This window comes from Bufo gargarizans, unplaced genomic scaffold (genome assembly GCF_014858855.1).
Source record: "Bufo gargarizans isolate SCDJY-AF-19 unplaced genomic scaffold, ASM1485885v1 original_scaffold_1721_pilon, whole genome shotgun sequence".
In the NCBI taxonomy this organism is placed as follows: domain Eukaryota; kingdom Metazoa; phylum Chordata; class Amphibia; order Anura; family Bufonidae; genus Bufo; species Bufo gargarizans.
Genome location: NW_025334480.1, coordinates 160,001 through 173,669, shown reverse-complemented (window position 1 = coordinate 173,669; position 13,669 = coordinate 160,001). Strand labels below are relative to the sequence as shown.

The window sequence follows — 13,669 nt, the reverse complement described above, 5'->3', positions numbered from 1 at the left end:
GAGGGGGTGATGATATATAGGGGAGGGGTGATGATATATAGGGGAGGGGGTGATGATATATAGAGGAGGGGGTGATGAGATATAGGGGAGGGGTGATGATATATAGGGGAGGGGGGTGATGATATATAGGGGAGGGGGTGATGATATATAGGGGAGGGGGTGATAATATATAGAGGAGGGGGTGATGATATATAGGGGATGGGTGATGATATATAGAGGAGGGGGTGATGATATATAGGGGATGGGTGATGATATATAGGGGAGGGGGTGATGATATATAGGGGAGGGTGATGATATATAGGGGAGGGGGTGATGATATATAGGGGAGGGGTGATGATATATAGGGGAGGGGGTGGCGGCTGCAGCAGGGAGGCGGTGGCCCCCAGGGTCCCGGCTGTGAGGAGGGGGAGGCAGACAAAGAGCAGCGGGAGGGGGAGGGGAGCTGCTGCTGCTGCTGCCGCTGCCGCTGCCGCTGCCGCTGCCTCTTCTCCGCCGCTCTGGTCGCTCGGCTTCCGTAGCTGATGCTGGAGATTGGGGGGGGGGGGGTCTCGGGTTATCGATCAGCCGGGTGTACACCCGATTCTGCAGCTCGGACCCGCGGGAGCCCCTCCCCTTTTCGCCGGCAACACATAGAGCAACAAAGTATCAACCGGGAAGATGCGGAGCCGGGCCCCGGGGAGAGGAGCGAGCCGGCCCGACGACATGGAGCCCGGGAGGACGAGGTGACGGCCGCCCGCCTGGTGAGCACCGGGGGGGACATTGTGTGTGCCCCCCACCCCCTATATACTGTGTGTGCCCCCCACCCCTTATATTCTGTGTGTGCCCCCCACCCCTTATATACTGTGTGTGCCCCCCACCCCTTATATACTGTGTGTGCCCCCCACCCCTTATATTCTGTGTGTGCCCCCCACCCCTTATATTCTGTGTGTGCCCCCCACTCCTATATACTGTGTGTGCCCCCCCACTCCTATATACTGTGTGCCCCCCCACTCCTATATACTGTGTGTGCCCCCCACTCCTATATACTGTGTGTGCCCCCCCACTCCTATATACTGTGTGTGCCCCCCACTCCTATATACTGTGTGCCCCCCCACTCCTATATACTGTGTGCCCCCCACCCCCTATATACTGTGTGTGCCCCCCACTCCCTATATACTGTGTGTGCCCCCCACTCCCTATATACTGTGTGTGCCCCCCACTCCTATATACTGTGTGTGCCCCCCACCCTATATACTGTGTGTGCCCCCCACTCCTATCTACTGTGTGTGCCCCCCACTCCTATATACTGTGTGTGCCCCCCACTCCTATATACTGTGTGTGCCCCCCACCTCCTATATACTGTGTGTGCCCCCCACTCCTATATACTGTGTGTGCCCCCCCACTCCTATATACTGTGTGTGCCCCCCACTCCTATATACTGTGTGTGCCCCCCCACTCCTATATACTGTGTGTGCCCCCCACTCCTATATACTGTGTGTGCCCCCCACTCCTATATACTGTGTGCCCCCCACTCCTATATTACTGGTGTGCCCCCCACCCCCTATATACTGTGTGGCCCCCCACCCCCTATATACTGGTGTGCCCCCACCCCCTATATTACTGTGTGTGCCCCCACCCCCTATATACTGTGTGTGCCCCCACCCCCTATTACTGTGTGTGCCCCCACCCCCTATATACTGTGTGCCCCCCACCCCCTATATACTGTTGTGCCCCCCACGCCCTATATACTGTGTGTGCCCCCCACTCCTATACTGTGTGTGCCCCACCTATATACTGTGTGTGCCCCCCACTCCTATATACTGTGTGCCCCCCACCCCCTATATACTGTGTGTGCCCCCCACTCCTATATACTGTGTGTGCCCCCCACCCCTATATACTGTGTGTGCCCACCCCCTATATATGTGTGTGCCCCACCCCTATATACTGTGTGTGCCCCCACCCCCTATTACTGTGTGTGCCCCCACCCCCTATATACTGTGTGTGCCCCCACCCCCTATATACTGTGTGTGCCCCCACCCCCTATATACTGTGTGTGCCCACCCCCTATATACTGTGTGTGCCCCCACCCCCTATATACTGTGTGTGCCCCCCCACCCTAATACTGTGTGTGCCCCCACCCCCTATATACTGTGTGTGCCCCCCACCCCCTATATACTGTGTGTGCCCCCACCCCCTATACTGTGTGTGCCCCCCACCCCCTATATACTGTGTGTGCCCCCCACCCCCTATATACTGTGTGTGCCCCACCCCTATATACTGTGTGTGCCCCCACCCCTATATACTGTGTGTGCCCCCCACCCCCTATATACTGTGTGTGCCCCCCACTCCTATATACTGTTTGTGCCCCCCACTTCTATATACTGTGTGTGCCCCCCCACTTCTATATACTGTGTGTGCCCCCACTCCTATATACTGTGTGTGCCCCCCACTCCTATATACTGTGTGGCCCCACTCCTATATACTGTGTGTGCCCCCACTCCTATATACTTGTGTGCACCCCACTCTATATACTGTGTGTGCCCCCCACTCCTATATACTGTGTGTGCCCCCCACTCCTATATACTGTGTGTGCCCCCCACTCCTATATACTGTGTGTGCCCCCCACTCCTATATACTGTGTGTGCCCCCCCATCCTATATACTGTGTGTGCACCCCACTCCTAATACGTGTGTGCCCCCCACTCCTATATACTGTTGTGTGCCCCCACTCCTATATACTGTGTGTGCCCCCACTCCTATATACTGTGTGTGCCCCCCACTCCTATATACTGTGTGTGCCCCCCACTCCTATATACTGTGTGTGCCCCCCACTCCTATATACTGTGTGTGCCCCCCACTCCTATATACTGTGTGTGCCCCCCCACTCCTATATACTGTGTGTGCCCCCCACTCCTATATACTGTGTGTGCCCCCCACTCCTATATACTGTGTGTGCCCCCCACTCCTATATACTGTGTGTGCCCCCCACTCCTATATACTGTGTGTGCCCCCCATCCTATATACTGTGGTGTGCCCCCACTCCTATATACTGTGTGTGCCCCCCACTCCTATATACTGTGTGTGCCCCCCACTCCTATATACTGTGTGTGCCCCCCCACTCCTATATACTGTGTGTGCCCCCCACTCCTATATACTGTGTGTGCCCCCCACTCCTATATACTGTGTGTGCCCCCCACTCCTATATACTGTGTGTGCCCCCCACTCCTATATACTGTGTGTGCCCCCCACTCCTATATACTGTGTGTGCCCCCCACTCCTATATACTGTGTGTGCCCCCACTCCTATATACTGTGTGTGCCCCCCACTCCTATATACTGTGTGTGCCCCCCACTCCTATATACTGTGTGTGCCCCCCACTCCTATATACTGTGTGTGCCCCCCACTCCTATATACTGTGTGTGCCCCCCACTCCTATATACTGTGTGTGCCCCCCACTCCTATATACTGTGTGTGCCCCCCACTCCTATATACTGTGTGTGCCCCCCACTCCTATATACTGTGTGTGCCCCCCACTCCTATATACTGTGTGTGCCCCCCACTCCTATATACTGTGTGTGCCCCCCACTCCTATATACTGTGTGTGCCCCCCACTCCTATATACTGTGTGTGCCCCCCACTCCTATATACTGTGTGTGCCCCCCACTCCTATATACTGTGTGTGCCCCCCACTCCTATATACTGTGTGTGCCCCCCACTCCTATATACTGTGTGTGCCCCCCACCTCCTATATACTGTGTGTGCCCCCCACCCTCTATATACTGTGTGTGCCCCCCACCCTATATACTGTGTGTGCCCCCCACCCTCTATATACTGTGTGTGCCCCCCACTCCTATATACTGTGTGTGCCCCCCACTCCTATATACTGTGTGTGCCCCCCACTCCTATATACTGTGTGTGCCCCCCACTCCTATATACTGTGTGTGCCCCCCACTCCTATATACTGTGTGTGCCCCCCACTCCTATATACTGTGTGTGCCCCCCACTCCTATATACTGTGTGTGCCCCCCACTCCTATATACTGTGTGTGCCCCCCACTCCTATATACTGTGTGTGCCCCCCACTCCTATATACTGTGTGTGCCCCCCACTCCTATATACTGTGTGCCCCCCACTCCTATATACTGTGTGTGCCCCCCACTCCTATATACTGTGTGTGCCCCCCACCCTCTATATACTGTGTGTGCCCCCCACCCTCTATATACTGTGTGTGCCCCCCACCCTCTATATACTGTGTGTGCCCCCCACCCTCTATATACTGTGTGTGCCCCCCACCCTCTATATACTGTGTGTGCCCCCCACCCTCTATATACTGTGTGCCCCCCACCCTCTATATACTGTGTGCCCCCCCCACCCTCTATATACTGTGTGCCCCCCCCACCCCCTATATACTGTGTGCCCCCCCACCCCCTATATACTGTGTGCCCCCCCACCCCCTATATACTGTGTGCCCCCCCACCCCTATATACTGTGTGCCCCCCCACCCCCTATATACTGTGTGCCCCCCCACCCCCTATATACTGTGTGTGCACCCCCACCCTCTATATACTGTGTGCCCCCCCCCTCTATATACTGTGTGTGCCCCCCACCCTCTATATACTGTGTGTGCCCCCCACCCTCTATATACTGTGTGTGCCCCCCACCCTCTATATACTGTGTGTGCCCCCCACCCTCTATATACTGTGTGTGCCCCCCACCCTCTATATACTGTGTGTGCCCCCCACCCTCTATATACTGTGTGTGCCCCCCACCCTCTATATACTGTGTGTGCCCCCCCCCTCTATATACTGTGTGTGCCCCCCACCTCTATATACTGTGTGCCCCCCACCCCCTATATACTGTGTGCCCCCCACCCCCTATACTGTGTGCCCCCACCCCCTATATACTGTGTGCCCCCACCCCCTATATACTGTGTGTGCCCCCCCACCCCCTATATACTGTGTGTGCCCCCCCACCCCCTATATACTGTGTGTGCCCCCCACCCCTATATACTGTGTGTGGCCCCCCACCCCCTATATACTGTGTGTGGCCCCCACCCTCTCTTGGCCCCGTCGCCGGGCGCTCCTCTTGGCCCCGTCGCCGGGCGCTCCTCTTGGCCCCGTCGCCGGGCGCTCCTCTTGGCCCCGTCGCCGGGCGCTCCTCTTGGCCCCGGTGCCGGGCGCTCTCCTGGTGAGAGAGCACATTATAGCGCTATGTGGCCAATGTTTGGCGCTGTGGACCCAGTAAAGGCACTCGTGTGCTGTCCCGCCGGATCCGCGACCACAGGGTCGCCCAGTTTTTCTAGGGCCCTGGATGTTGAGTGATTGGGGAGGAGGACGGAGATTTACACTCATCCGTTCATGTTGGGGTTTGGTTGAATTAGGACTTTGTAGAGTTTTCCGATTTGCTCCGTCACTTTCTCCCGCATTTTCCTCCGGTCGGCTCCTGCTGACTTCGCGTTACCACTATTTCGTCGTCCTACATTCCAGTCCTCAGAGGAAGTGAAGCTGCAAATAATGGAGATGAATGCAATTTAAATAAAGCGACAGGAGGGAGCGATGCTCTGCAGCCGGGGAGCGGCAGTGAATAAGGTGATGCTCTGCCTGCTACAAAGAACTCAGACTGCTGCACCATGCAACCCGCGAGGTGCGCCCAGTCCAGGCCCTGTATACAGTGATATGGAGCATGCTGGTATAACCTGGGCATCTCCTGTATATAATTATATATGTACAGCTGGTATAACCTGGGCATCTCCTGTATATAATGATATATGTACAGCTGGTGTAACCTGGGCATCTCCTGTATATAATTATATATGTACAGCTGGTATAACCTGGGCATCTCCTGTATATAATGATATATGTACAGCTGCTATAACCTGGGCATCTCCTGTATATAATTATATATGTACAGCTGCTATAACCTGGGCATCTCCTGAATATAATGATATATGTACAGCTGGTATAACCTGGGCATCTCCTGTATATAATGATATATGTACAGCTGCTATAACCTGGGCATCTCCTGTATATACTTATATATGTACAGCTGGTATAAGTTATAAATCTTCTTGTATATAGTAATATGGACCATGCTGTTATAACCTGGGTGTATTTGTATGTGCGGCTGTTATAACCTGGGTGTATGTGTCTGTGCGGCTGTTATAACCTGGGTGTATTTGTCTGTGCGGCTGTTATAACCTGGGTGTATGTGTCCGTGCGGCTGTTATAACCTGGGTGTATTTGTCCGTGCGGCTGTTATAACCTGGGTGTATGTGTCTGTGCGGCTGTTATAACCTGGGTGTATGTGTCTGTGCGGCTGTTATAACCTGGGTGTATGTGTCTGTGCGGCTGTTATAACCTGGGTGTATGTGTCTGTGCGGCTGTTATAACCTGGGTGTATGTGTCTGTGCGGCTGTTATAACCTGGGTGTATGTGTCTGTGCGGCTGTTATACCTGGGTGTATGTGTCTGTGCGGCTGTTATAACCTGGGTGTATGTGTCTGTGCGGCTGTTATAACCTGGGTGTATGTGTCTGTGCGGCTGTTATAACCTGGGTGTATTTGTCTGTGCGGCTGTTATAACCTGGGTGTATGTGTCCGTGCGGCTGTTATAACCTGGGTGTATGTGTCCGTGCGGCTGTTATAACCTGGGTGTATTTGTCCGTGCGGCTGTTATAACCTGGGTGTATTTGTCTGTGCGGCTGTTATAACCTGGGTGTATGTGTCTGTGCGGCTGTTATAACCTGGGTGTATGTGTCTGTGCGGCTGTTATAACCTGGGTGTATGTGTCTGTGCGGCTGTTATAACCTGGGTGTATGTGTCTGTGCGGCTGTTATAACCTGGGTGTATGTGTCTGTGCGGCTGTTATAACCTGGGTGTATGTGTCTGTGCGGCTGTTATAACCTGGGTGTATGTGTATGTGTCTGTGCGGCTGTTATAACCTGGGTGTATGTGTCTGTGCGGCTGTTATAACCTGGGTGTATGTGTCTGTGCGGCTGTTATAACCTGGGTGTATGTGTCTGTGCGGCTGTTATAACCTGGGTGTATTTGTCTGTACGGCTGTTATAACCTGGGTGTATTTGTCTGTACGGCTGTTATAACCTGGGTGTATGTGTCTGTGCGGCTGTTATAACCTGGGTGTATGTGTCTGTGCGGCTGTTATAACCTGGGTGTATGTGTCTGTGCGGCTGTTATAACCTGGGTGTATGTGTCTGTGCGGCTGTTATAACCTGGGTGTATGTGTCTGTGCGGCTGTTATAACCTGGGTGTATGTGTCTGTGCGGCTGTTATAACCTGGGTGGATTTGTCTGTGCGGCTGTTATAACCTGGGTGGATTTGTCTGTGCGGCTGTTATAACCTGGGTGGATGTGTCTGTGCGGCTGTTATAACCTGGGTGGATTTGTCTGTGCGGCTGTTATAACCTGGGTGGATTTGTCTGTGCGGCTGTTATAACCTGGGTGGATGTGTCTGTGCGGCTGTTATAACCTGGGTGGATGTGTCTGTGCGGCTGTTATAACCTGGGTGGATTTGTCTGTGCGGCTGTTATAACCTGGGTGGATTTGTCTGTGCGGCTGTTATAACCTGGGTGGATGTGTCTGTGCGGCTGTTATAACCTGGGTGGATTTGTCTGTGCGGCTGTTATAACCTGGGTGGATGTGTCTGTGCGGCTGTTATAACCTGGGTGGATTTGTCTGTGCGGCTGTTATAACCTGGGTGGATTTGTCTGTGCGGCTGTTATAACCTGGGTGGATTTGTCTGTGCGGCTGTTATAACCTGGGTGTATTTGTATGTACGGCTGTTATAACCTGGATGGATTTGTCTGTACGGCTGTTATAACCTGGGTGGATTTGTATGTGCGGCTGTTATAACCTGGGTGGATTTGTCTGTGCGGCTGTTATAACCTGGGTGTATGTGTCTGTGCGGCTGTTATAACCTGGGTTTGTCTTCTCTGCAGGACCTGGACCATTTGCGGACAGTGCTGGGCTCCCACCCCTGAGGGGCTGATGGTTTCCAGTCCGCCCACCTCCACTTCAGAAGATGACCAGGCTGCTGCTGGGCGTCACTCTGGAGAGGATCTGTAAGGCCGTGCTCCTCCTCTGCCTCGTGCACTTCGTCATCATCATGATCCTCTACTTCGATGTCTATGCTCAGCGCTTGGACTTCTTCACCCGCTTCAATGTCAGGAACTACTCGCGGCTTCACCCATACTACAACTTCACCAGGCCTAATGGCACTGTGCACAGCTATGCCGCAGCTGTCCCCTCCACTGCCGAGACCTGCACTGCCAGCGCCAAGGTGGATCCTAATCAGACGGCGACTGAGAGGCCTCTTCCTCCATGTCCAGACTCTCCGCCGGGGCTGGGTAAGTGCTCGTTCTCTGGGGCCCTTGTTGTACTTGTCTGTTTTGCTTCTGATGGGTTTGTTGCAATGTATCGGATACACTGAAACAACCCTTCAGCTGTGACACCTAATGGGACTGGAAAGGTGTCCAGCTGCTGGCTGTAGAACAAATGTATCCCATTCACTGACAGCAGCGAGGAACCTTCAAGGCACCAGTGTCGAGAACTGACCAGCATCGCCTGGACAGGGTCACATGACCGCGCTCCATCTCTGGCGGTGCATGCAGGGTCAGTCTCCTTGTGGTCACATGACCGCGCTCCATCTCTGGTGGTACATGCGGGGATCGGTCTCCTTATGGTCACATGACCGCGCTCCATCTCTGGCGGTACATGCGGGGATCGGTCTCCTTGTGGTCACATGACCGCGCTCCATCTCTGGCGGTACATGCGGGGATCGGTCTCCTTATGGTCACATGACCGCGCTCCATCTCTGGCGGTACATGCGGGGTCAGTCTCCTTGTGGTCACATGACCGCGCTCCATCTCTAGTGGTACATGCGGGGTCAGTCTCCTTGGTGGTCACATGACCGCGCTCCATCTCTGGCGGTACATGCGGGGATCGGTCTCCTTGTGGTCACATGACCGCGCTCCATCTCTGGCGGTACATGCGGGGTCGGTCTCCTTGGTGGTCACATGACCGCGCTCCATCTCTGGCGGTACATGCGGGGATCGGTCTCCTTGTGGTTACATGACCGCGCTCCATCTCTGATGGTACATGCGGGGTCGGTCTCCTTGGTGGTCACATGACCGTGCTCCATCTCTGGCGGTACATGCGGGGATCGGTCTCCTTGTGGTCACATGACCGCGCTCCATCTCTGGCGGAACATGCAGGGATCAGTCTCCTTGTGGTCACATGACCGCGCTCCATCTCTGGCGGTACATGCGGGGTCGGTCTCCTTGGTGGTCACATGACCGCGCTCCATCTCTGGCGGTACATGCGGGGATCGGTCTCCTTGGTGGTCACATGACCGCGCTCCATCTCTGGCGGTACATGCGGGGATCGGTCTCCTTATGGTCACATGACCGCGCTCCATCTCTGGCGGTACATGCGGGGTCAGTCTCCTTGTGCGGGGCTCCTCTGTACTGTGTGTATGGGGGGCCCATGGTGCGCTGCTCCTCTGTACGGTGTGTATGGGGGGTCCATGGTGCGCGGCTCCTCTGTACTGTGTGTATGGGGGGCCCATGGTGCGGGGCTCCTCTGTACTGTGTGTATGGGGGGCCCATGGTGCGGGGCTCCTCTGTACTGTGTGTATGGGGGGCCCATGGTGCGGGGCTCCTCTGTACGGTGTGTATGGGGGGCCCATGGTGCGGGGCTCCTCTGTACGGTGTGTATGGGGGGCCCATGGTGCGCTGCTCCTCTGTACGGTGTGTATGGGGGGCCCATGGTGCGCGGCTCCTCTGTACGGTGTGTATGGGGGGCCCATGGTGCGCTGCTCCTCTGTACGGTGTGTATGGGGGGCCCATGGTGCGCTGCTCCTCTGTACGGTGTGTATGGGGGGCCCATGGTGCGCTGCTCCTCTGTACGGTGTGTATGGGGGGCCCATGGTGCGCTGCTCCTCTGTACGGTGTGTATGGGGGGCCCATGGTGCGCTGCTCCTCTGTACGGTGTGTATGGGGGGCCCATGGTGCGCTGCTCCTCTGTACGGTGTGTATGGGGGGGCCCATGGTGTGCTGCTCCTCTGTACGGTGTGTATGGGGGGCCCATGGTGCGGGGCTCCTCTGTACGGTGTGTATGGGGGGCCCATGGTGCGGGGCTCCTCTGTACGGTGTGTATGGGGGGGCCCATGGTGCGGGGCTCCTCTGTACGGTGTGTATGGGGGGGCCCATGGTGCGCTGCTCCTCTGTACGGTGTGTATGGGGGGCCCATGGTGCGCTGCTCCTCTGTACGGTGTGTATGGGGGGCCCATGGTGCGGGGCTCCTCTGTACGGTGTGTATGGGGGGCCCATGGTGCGGGGCTCCTCTGTACGGTGTGTATGGGGGGCCCATGGTGCGGGGCTCCTCTGTACGGTGTGTATGGGGGGCCCATGGTGCGGGGCTCCTCTGTACGGTGTGTATGGGGGGCCCATGGTGCGCGGCTCCTCTGTACGGTGTGTATGGGGGGCCCATGGTGCGCGGCTCCTCTGTACGGTGTGTATGGGGGGCCCATGGTGCGCTGCTCCTCTGTACTGTGTGTATGGGGGGGCCCATGGTGCGCTGCTCCTCTGTACTGTGTGTATGGGGGGGCCCATGGTGCGCTGCTCCTCTGTACAGTGTGTATGGGGGGCCCATGGTGCGCTGCTCCTCTGTACTGTGTGTATGGGGGGCCCATGGTGCGGGGCTCCTCTGTACTGTGTGTATGGGGGGCCCATGGTGCGGGGCTCCTCTGTACGGTGTGTATGGGGGGCCCATGGTGCGCTGCTCCTCTGTACTGTGTGTATGGGGGGCCCATGGTGCGCTGCTCCTCTGTACTGTGTGTATGGGGGGCCCATGGAGCGCGGCTCCTCTGTACGGTGTGTATGGGGGGGCCCATGGTGCGCTGCTCCTCTGTACGGTGTGTATGGGGGGGCCCATGGTGCGCTGCTCCTCTGTACGGTGTGTATGGGGGGCCCATGGTGCGCTGCTCCTCTGTACTGTGTGTATGGGGGGCCCATGGTGCGGGGCTCCTCTGTACGGTGTGTATGGGGGGCCCATGGTGCGCTGCTCCTCTGTACTGTGTGTATGGGGGGTCCATGGTGCGCGGCTCCTCTGTACGGTGTGTATGGGGGGCCCATGGTGCGGGGCCCCTCTGTACGGTGTGTATGGGGGGCCCATGGTGCGCTGCTCCTCTGTACGGTGTGTATGGGGGGGCCCATGGTGCGCTGCTCCTCTGTACGGTGTGTATGGGGGGCCCATGGTGCGCTGCTCCTCTGTACTGTGTGTATGGGGGGTCCATGGTGCGCGGCTCCTCTGTACGGTGTGTATGGGGGGCCCATGGTGCGCTGCTCCTCTGTACGGTGTGTATGGGGGGCCCATGGTGCGCTGCTCCTCTGTACTGTGTGTATGGGGGGTCCATGGTGCGGGGCTCCTCTGTACGGTGTGTATGGGGGGGCCCATGGTGCGCTGCTCCTCTGTACTGTGTGTATGGGGGGCCCATGGTGCGCTGCTCCTCTGTACGGTGTGTATGGGGGGCCCATGGTGCGGGGCCCCTGTAGACAGACCTGCGGCTCCACCCAGCTTTCCTCAGTTCCTGGGCGGCTCGTATATTCTTTAGTCATAATAGATCTTTCTACCCATTTCCTCACTGGCGGTGTGTCACTTTTCACTGTAGTTCTGGCATTCTGTTCCCAATTCAGGTATCTAATAATGTCCAGCATTGAATTGTGAGAAGTATAGCTACTACTACTCCTCTCTCTTCCATGTTGGATGTGATTGTCCTCCGATGGTGACCATTGTGTTCCTCTCTCCTTTCAGTTGGCCGCCTGTTGATTGAGTTCAGTTCCCCTATGAGTATGGAACGGGTGCAACGAGAGAACCCGGACGTGACGGAGGGCGGCAGATATGCGCCTAGTGACTGCCAGCCCAAAGAGAGGGTGGCCATTATCATTCCATTCCGACACCGGGACCATCACCTCAAGTATTGGCTCCACTATATCCACCCCATCCTGCGCCGCCAGAAGGTGGAATATGGCATCTACATCATTAATCAGGTGAGTGCTGGCTCCTCCTCCAGCTGTGTACCAGTCATGTGATCTGTGCTGGCTCCTCCTCCAGCTGTGTACCAGAGTCATGTGATCTGTGCTGGCTCCTCCTCCAGCTGTGTACCAGAGTCATGTGGTCTGTGCTGGCTCCTCCTCCAGCTGTGTACCAGAGTCATGTGATCTGTGCTGGCTCCTCCTCCAGCTGTGTACCAGAGTCATGTGATCTGTGCTGGCTCCTCCTCCAGCTGTGTTCTGGGTGTAATCCTCAGTATCTGCTCTTATTCTGTATATATACACACTGCACAGTACCACTTCTCCTGTCCTGTATATATACACTGCACAGTACCACTTCTCCTGTCCTGTATATATACACTGCACAGTACCACTTCTCCTGCCCTGTATATATACACTGCACAGTACCGCTTCTCCTGCCCTGTATATATACACTGCACAGTACCGCTTCTCCTGTCCTGTATATATACACTGCACAGTACCGCTTCTCCTGTCCTGTATATATACACTGCACAGTACCGCTTCTCCTGTCCTGTATATATACACTGCACAGTACCGCTTCTCCTGTATATATACACTGCACAGTACCGCTTCTCCTGTCCTGTATATATACACTGCACAGTACCGCTTCTCCTGTCCTGTATATATACACTGCACAGTACCACTTCTCCTGTCCTGTATATACACTGCACAGTACCACTTCTCCTGTCCTGTATATACACTGCACAGTACCACTTCTCCTGCCCTGTATATATACACTGCACAGTACCACTTCTCCTGTCCTGTATATACACACTGCACAGTACCGCTTCTCCTGTCCTGTATATATACACTGCACAGTACCGCTTCTCCTGTCCTGTATATATACACTGCACAGTACCACTTCTCCTGTCCTGTATATATACACTGCACAGTACCACTTCTCCTGCCCTGTATATATACACTGCACAGTACCACTTCTCCTGCCCTGTATATACACACTGCACAGTACCGCTTCTCCTGTCCTGTATATATACACTGCACAGTACCGCTTCTCCTGTCCTGTATATATACACTGCACAGTACCGCTTCTCCTGTCCTGTATATACACTGCACAGTACCACTTCTCCTGTCCTGTATATACACTGCACAGTGCAACTTATCCTGTATATACACACTGCACAGTACCACTTCTCCTGTCCTGTATATATACACTGCACAGTACCACTTCTCCTGTCCTGTATATATACACTGCACAGTACCACTTCTCCTGCCCTGTATATATACACTGCACAGTACCACTTCTCCTGCCCTGTATATACACACTGCACAGTACCGCTTCTCCTGTCCTGTATATATACACTGCACAGTACCGCTTCTCCTGTCCTGTATATATACACTGCACAGTACCGCTTCTCCTGTCCTGTATATACACTGCACAGTACCACTTCTCCTGTCCTGTATATACACTGCACAGTGCAACTTATCCTGTATATATACACTGCACAGTACCACTTCTCCTGTATATATACACTGCACAGTACCACTTCTCCTGTCCTGTATATATACACTGCACAGTACCACTTCTCCTGTCCTGTATATATACACTGCACAGTACCGCTTCTCCTGTCCTGTATATACACTGCACA

General features: G+C 55.2%; 1 protein-coding gene across 1 annotated transcript in view; it reads left to right on the top strand.

Annotated features, from left to right (window-relative positions):
- Positions 1-479: 479 nt before the first annotated feature.
- The window catches only part of B4GALT2 (beta-1,4-galactosyltransferase 2), a 25,964-nt gene continuing 12,774 nt past the window's right edge, over positions 480-13,669 (top strand). Inside the window, exons 1-3 of the mRNA XM_044274394.1 lie at positions 480-740; positions 7,929-8,336; positions 11,803-12,038. Coding sequence (XP_044130329.1) covers positions 8,012-8,336; positions 11,803-12,038 — 561 coding nt within the window. The 5' untranslated portion in view covers positions 480-740; positions 7,929-8,011. The remainder of the gene's footprint in view (positions 741-7,928; positions 8,337-11,802; positions 12,039-13,669) is intronic.